The sequence below is a fragment of the Schistocerca piceifrons genome, chromosome 8, assembly GCF_021461385.2.
Source record: "Schistocerca piceifrons isolate TAMUIC-IGC-003096 chromosome 8, iqSchPice1.1, whole genome shotgun sequence".
In the NCBI taxonomy this organism is placed as follows: Eukaryota; Metazoa; Arthropoda; class Insecta; order Orthoptera; family Acrididae; genus Schistocerca; species Schistocerca piceifrons.
The window spans coordinates 270,294,576-270,312,297 of NC_060145.1; the positions used below are offsets into that span (position 1 = coordinate 270,294,576).

The window sequence follows — 17,722 nt, forward strand, 5'->3', positions numbered from 1 at the left end:
ATACCACACTGTGTCTTGTCATCCAAAAAATGTTACAATATACCCTCTTAATCCTATTTGGTATCCATCCCATGCACTGGAGCAGCATTCTTTGATAGGTAGCATGAATATCTAATAGGCATTCTGATTGGATTAATGTAGTATTCTACCAATGAACTGAAGTCTGCCACATGCTTTACGTAACAACTGAGCCATGTTGTTCCATTTCACATGCCTACACATTGTTAACTCAGGTATTTGGATGAGTTGAGCAGTTCTGTCACTTGTTGATAGTGTAGTCGCATTATCCTATGCTTTTCATTTTGTGAAGTACACAGTATTACAGTTCTGAACATTTAAAGAAAGTTGCCAATCTTTGCACCACTTTGAAATCGTATCGATTTATGACTGATTATTTGTGCAGCTTTAGTTAGACAGTACTGTATTATAGATAACCGCATCATCTGCAAAAAAAGTATGAGATTAATATTATTTCTTTCCTTTCTCAGACATTATGTCTTGTTAAAAATGGAAAGTGACATGGACCTTGATCAAGCGTGACTTCCTTTTAACTGTACAGTATATGTTACATTGCATTTCTTTTGGGTAATTGAATATATATCAGTAACAGATTTCTTTAGTCGTATATATACGTTTGGATGTAGCTGTATTGCGTTGATGTACTGGTGGATATTGTGTGGTATGACTCCTATAGTTGATAGTATAATTGGTATAATGTCAACTTTATTCTGATGCCACATACCCTTGACTTCCTCAGCCAGATGTACGTATTTTTCAATTTTTTCTCCTGTTTTCTTCTGTATATTTGTTGTATTGGGTATGGATATTTTGATTAGTTGTGTTAATTTTTTTCTTTTTATTGGTGAGTATGATGTCAGGTTTGTTATGTGGTGGTGTTTTATCTGTTATAATGGTTCTGTTCCAGTATAATTTGTATTCATCATTCTCCAGTACATTTTGTGGTGCATACTTGTATGTGGGAATGTGTTGTTTTATTAGTTCATGTTGTATGGCAAGTTGTTGATGTATTATTTTTGCTACATTGTCATGTCTTCTGGTGTATTCTGTATTTGCTAGTATTGTACATCTGCTTGTGATGTGATCTACTGTTTCTATTTGTTGTTTGCAAAGTCTGCATTTATCTGTTGTGGTATTGGGATCTTTAATAATATGCTTGCTGTAATATCTGGTGTTTATTGTTTGATCCTGTATTGCAATCATGAATCCTTCCGTCTCACTGTATATATTGCCTTTTCTTAGCCATGTGTTGGATGCGTCTTGATCGATGTGTGGCTGTGTTAGATGATACGGGTGCTTGCCATGTAGTGTTTTCTTTTTCCAATTTACTTTCTTCGTATCTGTTGATGTTATGTGATCTAAAGGGTTGTAGAAGTGGTTATGAAATTGCAGTGGTGTAGCTGATGTATTCATATGAGTGATTGCTTTGTGTATTTTGCTAGTTTCTGCTCTTTCTAGAAAGAATTTTCTTAAATTGTCTACCTGTCCATAATGTAGGTTTTTTTATGTCGATAAATCCCCTTCCTCCTTCCTTTCTGCTTAATGTGAATCTTTCAATTGCTGAATGTATGTGATGTATTCTATATTTGTGGCATTGTGATCGTGTAAGTGTATTGAGTGCTTCTAGGTCTGTGTTACTCCATTTCACTACTCCAAATGAGTAGGTCAATATTGGTATAGCATAAGTATTTATAGCTTTTGTCTTGTTTCTTGCTGTCAATTCTGTTTTCAGTATTTTTGTTAGTCTTTGTCTATATTTTTCTTTTAGTTCTTCTTTAATATTTGTATTATCTATTCCTATTTTTTGTCTGTATCCTAGATATTTATAGGCATCTGTTTTTTCCATCGCTTCTATGCAGTCGTTGTGGTTATCCAATATGTAATCTTCTTGTTTAGTGTGTTTTCCCTTGACTATGCTATTTTTCATACATTTGTCTGTTCCAAAAGCCATATTTATATCATTGCTGAATACTTCTGTTATCTTTAGTAATTGGTTGAGTTGTTGATTTGTTGCTGCCAGTAGTTTTAGATCATCCATGTATAGCAGATGTGTGATTTTTGTGTGGGTATGTTCCAGTAATATTGTATCCATAATTTGTATTATTTAGCATGTTGGATAGTGGGTTCAGAGCAAGGCAGAACCAGAAAGGATTTAATGAGTCTCCTTGGTATATTCCACGCTGAATCTGTATTGGCTGTGATGTGATATTATTTGAATTTGTTTGGATATTAAGTGTGGTTTTCCAATTTTTCATTACTATGTTTAGGAACTGTATCAAATTAGGATCTACTTTGTATATTTCCAATATTTGTAGTAACCATGAGTGGGGTACACTATCAAAAGCTTTTTGGTAATCAATGTATGCATAGTGTAGTGACCTTTGTTTAGTTTTAGCTTGATATGTCACCTCTGCATCTATTATCAGTTGCTCTTTACATCCTCGTGCTCCTTTGCAACAGCCTTTTTGTTCTTCATTTATAATTTTGTTCTGTGTTGTATGTGTCATTAATTTCTGTGTAATGACTGAAGTTAATATTTTGTATATTGTTGGTAGGCATGTTATGGGGCGATATTTAGCTGGGTTTGCTGTGTCTGTTTGATCTTTAGGTTTCAGATAAGTTATTCCATGTGTAAGTGTATCAGGGAATGTGTATGGGTCTGCAATGTAACTGTTAAATAATTTAGTTAGATGTGAATGTGTTGAGGTGAATTTCTTTAGCCAGAAATTTGCTATTTTATCTTTTCCAGGGGCTTTCCAATTGTGAGTAGAATTAATTGCTTGGGTGACTTCATGTTGCAAAATTATCGCTTCAGGCATTTGTGGTATCATCTTGTATGTATCTGTTCCTGTTTGTATCCAGCGTGCATGCCTGTTGTGTTGTACTGGGTTTGACCATATGTTGCTCCAGAAGTGTTCCGTGTCTGTTACGTTTCGTGGATTGTCTATTTTAATGTGTGTCTTATCTATTGTCTGGTAAAATTTCTTTTGGTTTGTGTTGAATGTTTGGTTTTGTTTCCTTCTATTTTCACTTTTTTTGTATCTTCAAGTCGTTTGGCCATTGCTTGTAATTTCTGCTTCTTTTCATCTAATTGCTCTATCACTTCTTGTTGTGAGATTTTATCTAACCCTTTTTTTTTTTTTTTTTTTTTTTTTTTTTTCATTTCTTATAAATTGTGTTAGCTGTCCGTCTCTTCTCAGTTTTTCTATTCTGATCTGTAGCCTGTGTTGCCATGCTGGTTTTGTGGGTTTCTTCTGTGTGTTGGTTGGTTCTGATCTCTGCCTAGTGTGTATATTTAGTGTAGTGAGTGCTCCTATATAAACCAGTAGTTGTTATTATTATTATTATTATTGTTATTATCATCATTCTTATTATTGCCTGCCAGATCATTAACATACAGCATGAATGACAAGGATCCCAACATACTTCCCTGAGGCACACCTCGAGTTACTTCATCTGTCAATTCCCTGTCCAAGGCATCCCCCTTTGCTCAGTCCAGTCACAAATTTCACTTCATGCACCATATGATCATAGTTTCAATAATAACCATAGACGTACTGTGCCAAATGCTTTTTAGAAATCAAAAAATACTGTGTTTAACTGCCTTGATCCATAATATTTGGAATGTCATGTGAAAGAAGTGCAGATTGAGTTTCAAATGACTGAGGTTTCTGAATCTCCACTGGTTGGCTTAGAACATATTCTGAGTTCAATCATAATGAGATCTTGACTAGAATGATCTCCTCTAAGATTCTACAAGAAATCGATGTCAGGGATATTAGATAGCAGTTTTATGGCTCACTTCTGCTACCCTTCTTGTAGACAGCTATGACCCGTGCTTTTTTCCAACTACTTTAGCATGATTTTTTTGTTAAAGTGGTCTATGATAGATTATGGTTAACATACAGGCAAGTGCAGCAACATATTTGGTGCAGAATCTGATAGGGGTTTTATCGTGTTTCTGAGGCTTTATTCAGTCTTAACAATTTCAGTTGCTTCTCAACACCACTGACACTAATATCTGTATCACTCATCTTTGCAGAGGTGCAGGAATTATACTGAGGCAATACACTGGGACTTTTCTTTGTAAAGGGCAATATGAAAATGTTTAGCATTTCTGCTTTTGATTTGTCACATTGTTTCACTTTCTGTCTCAGTCCAGGACTGTCTGGACATCAACTTTGGTACCGCTAACAACCATTGCATACAACCACAAGGTTTTTCTTTCTTTCTTCCAATAATACTGCTTTAGTTGTTGAATTCTTCATACATTGCCCTCTTGACAGCCAAGTGTGTTTCATTCAGTTTTTCTCTGTCTATAACCATATGCTTTGTTTTATGTCTAGTATGCAGAAGTATCTGGTTACAAGTTTCTTTATAGTGACCGTATACTAAGTAGGGTCTCTCTCATCATGAATTATTCCTAGGAATATATATAAAATACACGGTTAGCTGTTCTATCGAATATGAGCCACTGTTCCTCTACATTCTCCTTCCAAAGCTAAATGTTTGAGTTCCCTAATGCCTCTTTATCTTTGTAATTCAGTAATCATTGTTACAACCCTGTCATGATTACTGATACTAGTTTCAATATGTACAGCTTCAGAGAGGTCAGGTCCATTCGTTGCCATTAGATCTAACGTAGTTCAATCATGATGATTAATGGAAAATCTCATATAAGATGTGAAACAAATACTAACAAAGAGATAGAGGGGCTGGCCAGTACTTACCTCAGCTCAGTACAGCCGATAGATACACATAAAACAGAACTGAAAATTTACATTCCTAGCTTTCGGAACTTTGTTCCTTCATCAGGGAGGAGAGAGGGGAAAAAAGGGAAGAAGGGAAAGTGGATTCAGTTACTCACAACCCAGGTTATGAAGCAACAGGGAAAGGTAAACAGGGAGGGTAGCAAGGATGGAGGCATGGTTGTCAGAGGGAAGCCAAAGATATCTTTGGCTTCCCTCTGACAACCATGCCTCCATCCTTGCTACCCTCCCTGTTTACCTTTCCCTGTTGCTTCATAACCTGGGTTGTGAGTAACTGAATCCACTTTCCCTTCTTCCCTTTTTTCCCCTCTCTCCTCCCTGATGAAGGAACAAAGTTCCGAAAGCTAGGAATGTAAATTTTCAGTTCTGTTTTATGTGTATCTATCGGCTGTACTGAGCTGAGGTAAGTACTGGCCAGCCCCTCTATCTCTTTGTTAGTATTTGTAGTTCAATCATGAGTGGGCTTCCAAACCGTATGTCGTAGGTAGTTCTCCAACAAGGCATTTAGTAATGTTACCAAGATGTCTTGTTGGACCTACCATTTACAGATCTTCTTTTCACTTATCAGAAGCATTTACAGCTTCGTGAAGAATCAGCATCTACTGGCACTGGCATTCAAACAACTGTTAACCTGCCAGTTATTAACACAGCACTGGTATGATGTGAGTTCACAACATTCGACTTTAAGGGGCTTATTAATACTGGGCACATGTTCACCAAGCAGCTAGAATGCAGATGTTAGATTGTTGTGGGTGGCAGCAATTGAAAACATTTCATAGTCGTGAAGACTACAGATTTATCTCTAGCATATATTGAGCAGAACTAGAGAGCAAAGTGACACTGCTATGGGGACAGATAGTAGCACATGTTATTTACATTAAAACTTATGTTTTATTGTTTTGATTGTAATAAATTGTTTTAAAATCTAAATTTCAGTGTGTTGAAGAGGTCCATTCCAGTACCTCAAATTTTAGGAATGAAGCACTGCATCAAGTGTTCATAGGTCTTGGGATTACTTACCATCTATTGAGCATAAAAATGTTTTAAACACATCTTTCCACTCTGCTTGTGCAGCAAACACTCACCACACATTCCAAAGATATACTATTTTATGCAAAGAACATACAATACAACAAAGTATCTAAGAAATACATAGTAATCATTCTTACAATTACAATAATTTATGGTTTGAAGAATTAGTTTTGTGAAATGAAAATTATACTGAAATGTTGCTCATTCCACATTTTAATTAGAATAGAAATTTACTAGTAGCTTTTTTCGACTCCTGTAGTAAATCTAAAATTACTTCATCGGAATTTATGGTACGGAAATGATAAGTTTAATTTATCAACTCTGCACTGTAATGTAAAATGAAGAGACTGATACATACTGAAACAAAACTCCTGTACCTTAAACATATTAGAATATGGACTTCAAGTGGCCTAAATTGATTTTTTCTCTATAATTTTTATGGAAAATTAATTTAATGAAATGGATGTGAATTTCAGAATCTAGGTCTTGACAGTTGGGACTTTTATGGTTGGACTCCCCTGATGCATGCTGTTTACTTTGGAACACCTGACATAGTAAAAATGCTTGTGCAGAAGGGTTGCAACGTCAATGTAGCGTAAGTTTACTGTGTATTTTTGTTAAATTACAGTATTTATGTTGCACCAGTAATAAAAACACAAAGATGGACTAGTTCAGTGTGTTTTAATAAAAGGATGCTGCTTTGGAGAAGAGAATTTTTAGATATCTAATCTAACGTCATGTGTATCGTGAAATCACAATGATAGCAGTGGTACCCAGTCCTCAACCATATTAAGTAGAAATTAATTTAAATCATGTGATTGTACCTCTTTTGGAAAGACTGTTAGTATTTTCAGTATCACCTGGTGAGTTTCTCTTTTATGAACAAGACATCCTTTGTTGATTATGCTGTTGGTACAGCTTGGGAGAGGGGAGAGTGCAGATGAAGTCACATGCTAACCCTAACAAGTCACATGTGAGGGCAGCTGATATTACCACATAGACAACAGCTTACTTAATATCACCCATTAAAACAAAACTACTGAATGAAAGTGCAGAGACTTTTACTAATTTATTGTGGTTTATATACATCTTGTTTATTAATAGTATTTTGGTTGGGAATATTCTAACATGATTTGGGGAAAGCAAAATCTAAATTTAATCGTGTTTTTGATAGTTTCTAGGCATTGAACACCTGAAAAATTGTAGATTTAAAACCAGTATTTTTGTTTGCAACCTATATACATTGTGGTTACAATGTTCCACTCTTGATTATTTACACACTGTGTGTCTTCTAAAAATTTTCTGAACAGACTTTGAACACTGCTTTATTTACACTTGACATATTATCAGTGCAGATAATACTAAACATAATTTTTTATATATATATATACACACACACACACACACACACACACACACACACACACACACACACACACACACACACCTCAATTGATATAGATCTTCATATTTTCACAGTGCAATGATTGGTCCATAAAATTTCAGGTGTGGAACCACATAAATTTCACTTCTTCTGATATTTTGGCTGTATGCCTTCCAGCCACCTTCAAACTGAGCCAGGTGACTAACACACTAGCACTTGTTCCAGCCTTTTAAACCCACAGACAGCAAGTTTAAAAGGACAGAGCAAGCGCCTGACTGTCAGTCGCCTGGCTCACTCTGAAGGTGGCTGATTAGTATATATCCAAAATACCAGAAGTGAAATTTATGTGGCTGCACATCCAAAATTTTATGGAACACACCCTCTCATTTTCTTAATGTACTATTGTATATTTACTGAGTTTTTACAGATGTTATATCTTTCTACATGCTTGTTATACAGCCAATTTGTGTGTGTTTTGTTTTTCATGATAGCTTCACTTATATTTATAATAATGTAACTACCTGGATATCGGTAACCAAAATCACGCCAAGTCAAACCCTAAATTGCTGTAAACTTTCAGAATGTGAAAGAGTTGGACTGTTGTTCTACTGAAAAATATGGAAAAGCCACAGACTTTGGGTTTAGTGTTGTCTTTTGGCCTAGAGAGGATGTTTGTAAATGTAATATGATTTCATAATATTATAACTATTGAAATGACAGACAACCTCACTCCACCACTGATTTTCATGCTTGCTACTAAGTTACATTGTCGGTGTGACTTGACAGTGCACTGTTTGTCAGAGAAGGCAGCTATAGAAACTAAGCCTGTTAATAGGTAACTCGCTGGCAAGGGTAGCAATCATGATATTCTTATATCCCTGCAATTAAATCTTTTGTAAAATGCATATTTTGCCAAAATTAATCGTTCAAAAGAAAGGAAAGTTGCTGCTCACCCTATAGCGGAGATGCTGAGTTGCAGATAGGCACAACAAAAAGACTGTCACAACTAAATCATTTGCCCAGTAAGGCCTTTGTCAACAATAGATGAGATGGGAGTGGGGGGAATAGCAGAAAAGGAGAGAAGTAAAGACTCTGTGTGATGGTGGAATGATGGCTGTGTAGTGCTGGAATGGGAACAGGGAAGGGGCTGGATGGGTGAGGATGGTGACTAACAAAGATTGAGGCCAGGAGGGTTACGGGAATGTAGGATGTATCGTAGGGAAAGTTCCCACCTATGCAGTTCAGAAAAGCTGGTATTGGTGGGAAGGATCCATTTCGCACATGCTGTGAAGCAGTCATTGAAATGAAGGATGTTGTGTTGGGCAATGTGCTCAACAACAGGGTGGTCCACTTATTTCTTAGCTACAATTTGTATGAGGCCATTTGTGTGGACAGACAGCTTGTTTGTTGTTTTGCCCACACAGAATGCAACACAGTGGTTGCAGCTTAGCTTGTAGATCACGAGACTGGTTTCACAGGTAACCCTGCCTTTGATGGGATAGGTGGTGGTCATGATCAGTCTGGTGGAGGTGGTGGTGGTGGAAGGATGATGGGACAGGTCTTACATCTAGTTCTATTACAGCCATGAGGTAAGGGGTTGGAAGCAGGGATTGTGTAAGGATGGATGAGTATACGAGGCCTGTCTAAAAAGTATTCGACCTTTGGGCAGAAAAAATATTTCAAATGCTTGATGGGGTTGGGACCTTAATCCACTTCAAAGTAGGCCCCTTGTGCTTGCACACACTTAGCCCACCGAAACACTTCTGGAATCTTCTTTTGGAATTGTGTTCAGTTCCATCGTTGTGTTCCACATTCTCTTATCTACTCTCAAAACTGGATCCTTTCAGTGGTATCTTCAATTGGAAACAACCAAAAGTCACAAGGAGCCATGTCTGGGTAGTAGGGAGGTTGGTGAACAGCTGTAAGTCCATGTTTGGCCAATAAATTTTGGATCAAGTGGGATGAATGTGCAGGGGCGTTGTTGTGATGCAGTTTCCAGTTTTTCGCCATCCACATGTCTGATCTTTTGCACCGAACTATGTCATGGAGTCACTGGAGAACATCATGATGGTACTCCTTTGTCACTGTTTGTCCTTCCGTGATGCACAATTCCACAGACATCAAAGTTGACAGTCACCTTGATTTTGCTTTGCACCTGCCACACTTTCTTCGGCCTTGGAGACTCAGGATGCTTCCATTGTGACTACTGTCTTTTTGGTTCTGGGTCATAGCTGTACACCCATGACTCATCTCCAGTTATCACAGTGTTCAGAAACCCAGGATCAGTGTTGGTGGTGTCCAGAAGGTCCTGTGAAATGTCAAAACAGAGGTCTTTTTGTTCCTGTGACAACAACTTGCGCACAAATTTCACAGCCACTCAGCGCATGTTCAAATCATCATGCAAAATTGCATGTGCAGAATCTTTACTAACTCCAACCTCTTGTGCAATCTCCTGCACAGTCAGACAACGATCTGCCATCACCAAATTTTGCACCCTCTAGACAACAGCTGCACTCCAAGCAGTTTGGAGCCTGCCAGAATGCTGGCCACTCTCTGCTGACGTGTAGCCATTTTTGAATTGGTTTAATCTCTCCTTAATTTGTGTTACACCCATCACATCTTCTCCAAACAGCTGCTGAATCTTAAGAAGTGTTTCGCTTTGAGAATCACCAAGCTTTAGACAACTTGATGCAGTATCTTTCCTTAACACATTCAATCAACTTGAGTGAGAACACATTGTGTAACATCTCATTCAGTGACATACAGGCAGAGACTGCCACACTGGAAGGCTGGGACAAAATTCATGCATGCACGTAAAGGTCTCTTCCTTTACTGTGTACAGTGGTGCCATGTTATCATCTCTATTTTGTGGGGGAAAATCAAAGGTCAGATAGTTTTGAACAGACCTTGTATTGTGTAGGTTTGGTGGATGGTGGAATACCACTGTGGGAGGGGTGGTAAGGATAGTGGGCAGGACATTTCTCTACCTCTCGTCATGCCCTGAAATGAAAAATGTCCTGCCCCCACTGTCCTGCCCACAGTGGTATTCTGCCATCCACTGAACCTACACAATATAATCGTCCATCCTTAGACAACCCCTGCTTCCAGCCACGTTTCTCATGTTTCATACCCCTGTAATAGACATAGATGCAAGACCTGTTCCATACATCCTACCACCACCACCACCACCTCCTCCTCCTCCTCCTCGTCCTCCTCCTCCTCCTCCTCCTCCTCCTCCAGTCCGGTCACATATATCAACTATCCCATCAAAGGCAGGGCTACATGTGAAATCAGTCATGTGATGTACAAGCTAAGCTGCAACCACTGTGCTGCATTCTATGTAGGCATGACAACAACCAAGCTGTCTGTGCACATGAATGGCCACTGACAAACTGTGGCCAAGAAACAAGTGGACCACTCTGTTGCTGAACATGCTCCAAACATGACATCCTTCATTTCAATGACTGCTTTACAGCCTGTGCCATGCGGATCCTTCCCACAAACACCAACTTTTCTGAATTGCACAGATGGGAACTTTCCCTGCAATACATCCTACATTCCCATAACCCTCGTGGCCTCAATTTTCATTAGTTACTGTCCTCACCCAACCAGCCCCCTCTCTGTTTCCATTCCAGCACTTCACGGCCATCATTCCACCATCACACTCGTTTTCCACTACTTAATACCCCCCCTCCCCCCTCCTCCTCCTCACCTCTCCCCTTCCCTCCATCTAATCTGCAGCACTTCACTGTCCACCATCCCCACCATACTATCCCTTCCCCTCTCTGCCCCAGCCTCCTCCTTACCCCCACCCAGTCACCACGCCTATCATTCACTGGTGCTGGCTGCTCGCAGTGTGGTTCCAGTTGCCTGAGACTGCAGATGTGTATGAGTTGGTGGGTAGCAACTTTCCTTTCATAATACTGTTACATTCCTTCCTGGGTTTTCCGTTGTTTGATTTCAATAGTTATGGAGCTTTAGTCATATAAACTCCATGCATGTGTTGTGGAAACATTTTTTAAAAGTGGGTATTCTTATGATGCATCTCACGAGGGGAAAGGCCTCGGGCATGACCGAATGATTTGGCTAATATTTGGCAAGTCAATTGTATATAACCTAAAATGAAAGACTGTAAGATATTTTGGCTTAACATACTCCAGTTTTTGAGAAATTGTGCTGAGGCAAAATATCTTAGCCTTTAATTTTAGGTTGTATGCAAGTGATTTGATAACTATGGGCCAAATCATTTGGCTGTGTCTGAGGCCTTTCCCCTTGTCAGCATTAGTTTCACCAACTCATTAGTGAGAGTTGAAGATGACATGTTCCAGACATAATACAATTTTGTTATGAGGGGGCAAAAAACCACAGAGAAAGTAGTTCATCTCTCAAAGTCTTCCTCTCAAGAAGCTACTGCAGTCACTGTCCCATCTTGAAGATGTCATCCCTTGGTATGATTCTCCACATGCAAATAAGAGATATGCATAATATTTGTACTCTCTTCCACAATAACTTATGATTTTCATTTATAAGTATCATTAATTGATAAGAATGTGGGATATAAATCATTCCTGTGGAATGGTATGCAACACCACCAACTCTACCATCTGAGCCATTCAGGCATGACTCATGACCTGCCCACACACTCAGATTGCACATGGTATATAAGAATATTTCCTTCAGTGTCCAATTTTTGGAGAAAAACAAAATGTCTTGTGAATGAACTTTTTAAGTAAAAATAAAATTACAGACTGGATAAATAAATGAAAAAAAATTATAAACTTAGTCTCATTCACTTTACAATGTCACAAGTGCTGATTTTTGTAAAATCTGTTTTTGAATGGAAGCTAAACTCTTAAACCATCACAGTGTTAACTTAGAAGTTTACTCTGTTTTGCTGTCTTAATTTGACCCCATGGGCCTGAATTTTTGATAATCGTTAAGCTCCTATATTGGCAAGATTTTGTGATAAGTATAGTTTGCTTTTTCTTTTAAAAAAATTAATATAAAATAGATTCATTTGCATGTTATCTTTTTTAAAGCAATTTTGTCTGAGATGATTCCAAGCTTTAGAGAAGTAGTATGGTAGAGCATCAATTATCTGAACTAATTGGAAGACATGGATGTTGGAAAAATCAGTTTATTCAGCTGATTGAATTGTATACTTTCATTTACCAATAAAAATTACATAGATTTGACACCAAATCTCTTATTGGAAAGGCAAGTATAGTAGGAACATATGTAGCACAGTCTAGTAAACAAAAATATGCCATAAATTTGCATTTTCTATGTGCAGCATATATGTATAGAATTAACATTTAAAAATCCCTAATTGTGGTCTGCCTAAACAAGCCTATCCCCTTAAAAGCAACAAAAACGCACAATTTCAGCTTAAACTTCAACCTGTTATAAGCCAGTATCTTAACATGTAAATTTTCAGAAGCAGCCAGTAGATTTTCATATTCATTTTCCAGACTAGTAGTTGATGAACGTCAGCTTTATCAGTGATGAGGTTTACAATTTTGCTGTCCTGATGATTCGGTGTCCTGGCCTGTATTGATGATGCTTATTCATTTTTGAATGTCTTCATCAGATTCATGGCAATTGAGTTCTTTTAACATATTGAGCATGTTGGACATGTCCTCTGTTAATTGTTTTCAGTCAGACTTTAACAGTTGTGTGCCATACCCAATGTATTATTAGATGCTTTTTTTCAGTTTGTGTTCCTTTACACTATCCCATACTGTTCTGATCATGTAGAAAGCATCTTACAATAAATATTTTTATTATTTCTTAACAGACATTGCTCTCCTTCCTCTTCTTTTTTCTAATAGCAGGTTATGTGACAAATCTTTTCTGTAATACTGCTTTAAAGTCTCATCCTTGATCCATGGGCAAGAATGAGTAGTTTACTTTGTATGGATGAAACATCGCTACTATGAGCTCATCCTTTTCATTTAAGTTATCACATATGGGTGAGTTGGTGCATTGTCAAGGAACAATGTTTCCTCCCTTTTGTCATTCTTTAACTGATGAACTTTTACGGAAGGTACAAAAACTTCCATAAATTATTGTGTGTATATTGAACTATCCATCCAGGCACTCTTTCATGGCATCACAGATATATTAATGTGTTTGAAACAATATGATTTCTTACTCTTACAAATGATGAGTATAGACAATTGGTGGCTGCCAGTAGCCTTAGGACAAGCTAAAGCAGTAATATGGTCCTTGCTTATTTTAGAACTGGTTGCTGCTATTTGTGACATGAAACAAGAATTGTTCTTGGTAAAGCTTTCCTGTTGAGCCCAATTTCATTGGAATGGTAAAAATTTTAGAGAGGACAATCTTCTTCCATCAGTACATCCCTTAGTGTGTTGTGAAAGAATCAGCTGCTGAATAATCACCAGACAGACAGTTTTTCCTCCTCGTATCTGAAACTCATGAAAGCTGTGTCTTGACTTAAAGCATTTTAATGAACCCATGATTGCTTCAAAATTTATGGGCCTCCAAAATTTTCCTTAAACTGAATTGGACCAGAGATTGGTTCTGCTTGTGATCTTTTTTGTACAAACCACTGGTAAACAGCATCATCTGGATGTGTATTTGTGGTGAGCACTTTAGACTTGTCGATTCATCAGTTTAAGCAAACTTAGATATGGTCATCTTTTGTTTTCTTATATCCATAACTGGCAACTTATGTAACTTGCCAAACCTTTGCTCATTAGATAATGTGGTTGCAGATTCACCTTTTCCAACCTTTTATTAATCACACATTTCTCTCTCATAGAAAGGACAAAATATTTACATTTAGGCATTTTATACCAAAAGTTTACTTTACACAGGAAAACGCTGACACAGCAAATGGTTACTATTATTGGAAACTCAGAATTGGTATGGGAGAGGAGGATGAAAACATTCACACTTGACTAATAGTTCAGTTAGCTGATCATTTGGTCAGCTGATTTTCAGATAAATGATGTTCCACTGTAATTGTAATATTATCATACTACAAATAATACATTTGTGTAATATTTGTTGGTTGTGCAGTGACATAACTGGCAAGACACCTCTGATAGTGGCAATAGAGTGTTCACGAGAAGATATGGTGTTCACTTTATTGAATTCTGGTGCGAATCCAACTTCAAAAACAAAGAAAGGTCGAACAGCTGTTGATTATGCTGAGGTTTATAATGGGTATCCTGGCATTGTTAATATGGTGCAGGCTGCTGCAGGTAAGTCAGAAGATTCAATGCATCAGCTTTGAGAATTTGGTTTTTTGAGTTTTATTATGAAATTATCAACCTTGCTGAACATCAGGAACTACATCTAATAATCTTGAGAAAAAAATATTTTATAATTATGTGAATATATACATGTTTGTAGTTGTAGAGAATTTCTGGGGAACTCCTCTCCTCCCCCCCCCCCCCCCCCCCCCAACCCCACTTCCTCCTCCGCTACCTATCACTCCTCATCATCACTCTTGCCAGACGTGAGAACGGCTTTGCCATTGCGTCCCTCGACTCCAGGGAGACTGTTCAGCATCAACCCCCCTCTTCTCAGCTGACACAGTGCCCTGCCTTGTTAAATGCAGAACATTTTTTCTCAGGCTACACAAGTGGCTGGAAGTGCACACCAGAATCTCTGTGTTATTCCACAATGTGACTGGTGCCAAGACATTGCTCTGCAATAGCAGGTTGCCTTGGCTGTTGTAAGTGTTTGTATCTGTTATGCTCAACACAATGGTCCACCACGGTCCTGATGGTGTGGCCAATGTATAACATGCCACAATTGCAAGAGATAATGTAGAAACCCAGCTTACGCAAAAAGAGATCATCCTTTACAAACATTAAAAAGGCCCTATCTTAGTTAATAGTTAAAAACCATACTTAACACCATGTTTTTGCAGGATGTGACCAATTCTGTTGGAAATGCTACCTGCATAAGACAAAAAGGTGTAGACTTTGGTGCCACTTTGGTCATCATTCACCAATTCAGGGTGGTTTGATAGTGCAACAAGTGTCTGATCTGCCTTCCGCTATAATAGTTATGGTGAAAGGTGACTCTGGCTTGGGCTAACTCGGCTTACAAACCCTCAGGGTCTGAGATAAGTGGGCTATATGAACCAAATTATGAAGTATCCTTCAATGTTATGCTGGATGGTGACAGTTGACAGCCTGAAGATACAAATCAGAAAGCCCCAGAAGGGAAGGTAGCCACTCTTTTTCCTCCTCCATAGTAAACTGGATATTCATGTGGGTTGAATTCAGATGTTCTAAAAATCTTTTTAACTTCTAGCTTTCATGAGTTCAAACAATAAAAGTATCATCTGATTATCTAAAAAAGCATGCAGATTTCAGTATTGCTGACTCCATGGCATGTACTAAAAAATCTTCCATTAACAGACTGGCAATAATAGTGAAGTGTATCATATAAAAAGATACTTTACTTTTAAATTATTTTAGCAAGGAAACCAACAACCTATCAAACTCTTATAGCACACAACATATATGTAATATCAGTGACTGAAGAACATATGTTGATCATAACTCAGTTTTTTAAAAACAAGTACTGTGTTAGGAACTGAAACTTCCTGTTCTGGATACTCACTTCTTTTTTATTACTTGTTGGATTGGGATGTAAGTGTTGTCATTCCTCTGTTATATCTTTTTTATAAAAAAAACATTTTGTTAATGAATAGTGGTGCCTGCAGTTGTTGTAGAAGCCTATTGTTGCTACCAGGTTAATTTCATTTGACGATTTTATATTTTTATGGTAGATATATCAGGAAATTGTGCACACAGTGTTTGGAGACAAAATGACTGTTTATCACACTGCATGTTTTAGGTATTTTATCCTCCATGTGTTAAACCTGCTGATATGTTTTTATGAAATCCAAATTAATATTCATTACCAGTTTTAAGTTGAAGTCAGTAATGTATTTTCATGGTCAACAAGCCTTCAAACAATAATGATACTCAATAGCCACCTGGGTCTAATCCATCAAAAGGTTTTGTATGATGGATTATGAATTTAAATGATGGTAATTAAGTAAAGTAAAAGTGTGATGGTATCTCAATGTGTGTAATATTACTAATTACTAACCAAACTGTGCAACTGAATTTGCAGGGCGTGTATCCCCAAGCCAAACCTTTATCCAAGCATTGCATATTTTTATCAAAATTTAAATATTTTTCAACTTTACCTGCCAGAAAGGAAAGATAGAAAGCTATATTACAACTGGAAACCTTAACAGGATGGTTCTTGTGAAAATATTAAAATTATTGTATGTATATATGGGTGCAACATACCATTTGTAGAATGAGACGTTCCATGTCATAGATATTCATTGGATGATGAAAGATGTTTGTGGGTTAAGGTAGTTAATAAGTAGGAAGCATCCTACTTTTGGGAGGTCAGCAGACAGTTTGTACAGATCATAATTGCAGTAATCCTGTGCTATTGGCGATGCAGGCCATGGCTGGCACTTCTACCTGTTAGGTGGTGTCATTTTCTCCATGAGGCCATGAGGGTGAGGCATGAAGCACCCATGACCTCCATGATGCCAAAGAAAACATCACAGCGTTGGTTCAAATGTATTGTACTACTGTTCTGAGTTGGGTGGAAAATGGACACATGACAAATCGTAGATGGAATGTTACGCGCATGTAGTAGAGTCATTAAGAGACATTAGAGTTGTATATTATACGAAATATGCTGAGTTTATCTTCTGAGTATGTTGTTCCACTGGAACAAGAAAAGTCTCTTTCAGCATGTTCAGCACAATGGATTGAAGTCCATGGAGAAGAAGCTGTGCCACAGTTCAAGGGTGCTGAAGAGCAGGACCCTTGCAGCATTGGTATTGTATGGTGACCACAAGCAAGAAACGTAAGCAAGATACGAAAGTTGGAGATCAACTACTAGACTGTTTCAACAGCCTATTCCTAACACCTCCATTAGGGAAATGAAGATCAAGGAAATATTTCAACATGGTGTTACAAATAATTCCCTTGTTGAATGTAATAGCCTGATCCAATGCCTAACTGGAGGAGAAGTGTACAAAGAAATGAGTGAAAGGATTAAGAAAGGAATATCAGTTGTATTTATTTGGAAATAATAAAATTATATGAAATTAAAAATACTATATAGTCATAAGAGAAAATAACAAAAATATCAGGTGAAGACATCTGTTCCTATCATATGTGATGAATACTGAGATTTCCCAGTGGACATATCAAATCCCATGATAAATTTTTGAATTTACAATTTTAAGAATTTTAATTATACTAACTGTTTGGTTCTCAGTTGTCAAGACATTAAGATGACTACTATTGCATTCCATCTAGTTAAGATATCTGCACAATATGACATTGTAATGTCATGTGAATCTTCTTGAAAGTTGAAGAAGAATTTTTTTTTGTTAACTGCATTACTTACATCCATGCAAACATAAGTAAAGTGATTAAGTTAGTTCTCAGAATTATTAACTGTTATGATGAAAATTGGCAAGGTAGAAAATATG

General features: G+C 37.4%; 1 protein-coding gene across 1 annotated transcript in view; it reads left to right on the plus strand.

Annotated features, from left to right (window-relative positions):
- The window catches only part of LOC124711924 (fibronectin type 3 and ankyrin repeat domains protein 1-like), a 117,217-nt gene that overhangs the window by 64,802 nt on the left and 34,693 nt on the right, over positions 1-17,722 (plus strand). The window contains exons 4-5 of the mRNA XM_047242181.1: positions 6,296-6,414; positions 14,251-14,435. Of these exons, the coding sequence (XP_047098137.1) occupies positions 6,296-6,414; positions 14,251-14,435 (304 nt within the window). The remainder of the gene's footprint in view (positions 1-6,295; positions 6,415-14,250; positions 14,436-17,722) is intronic.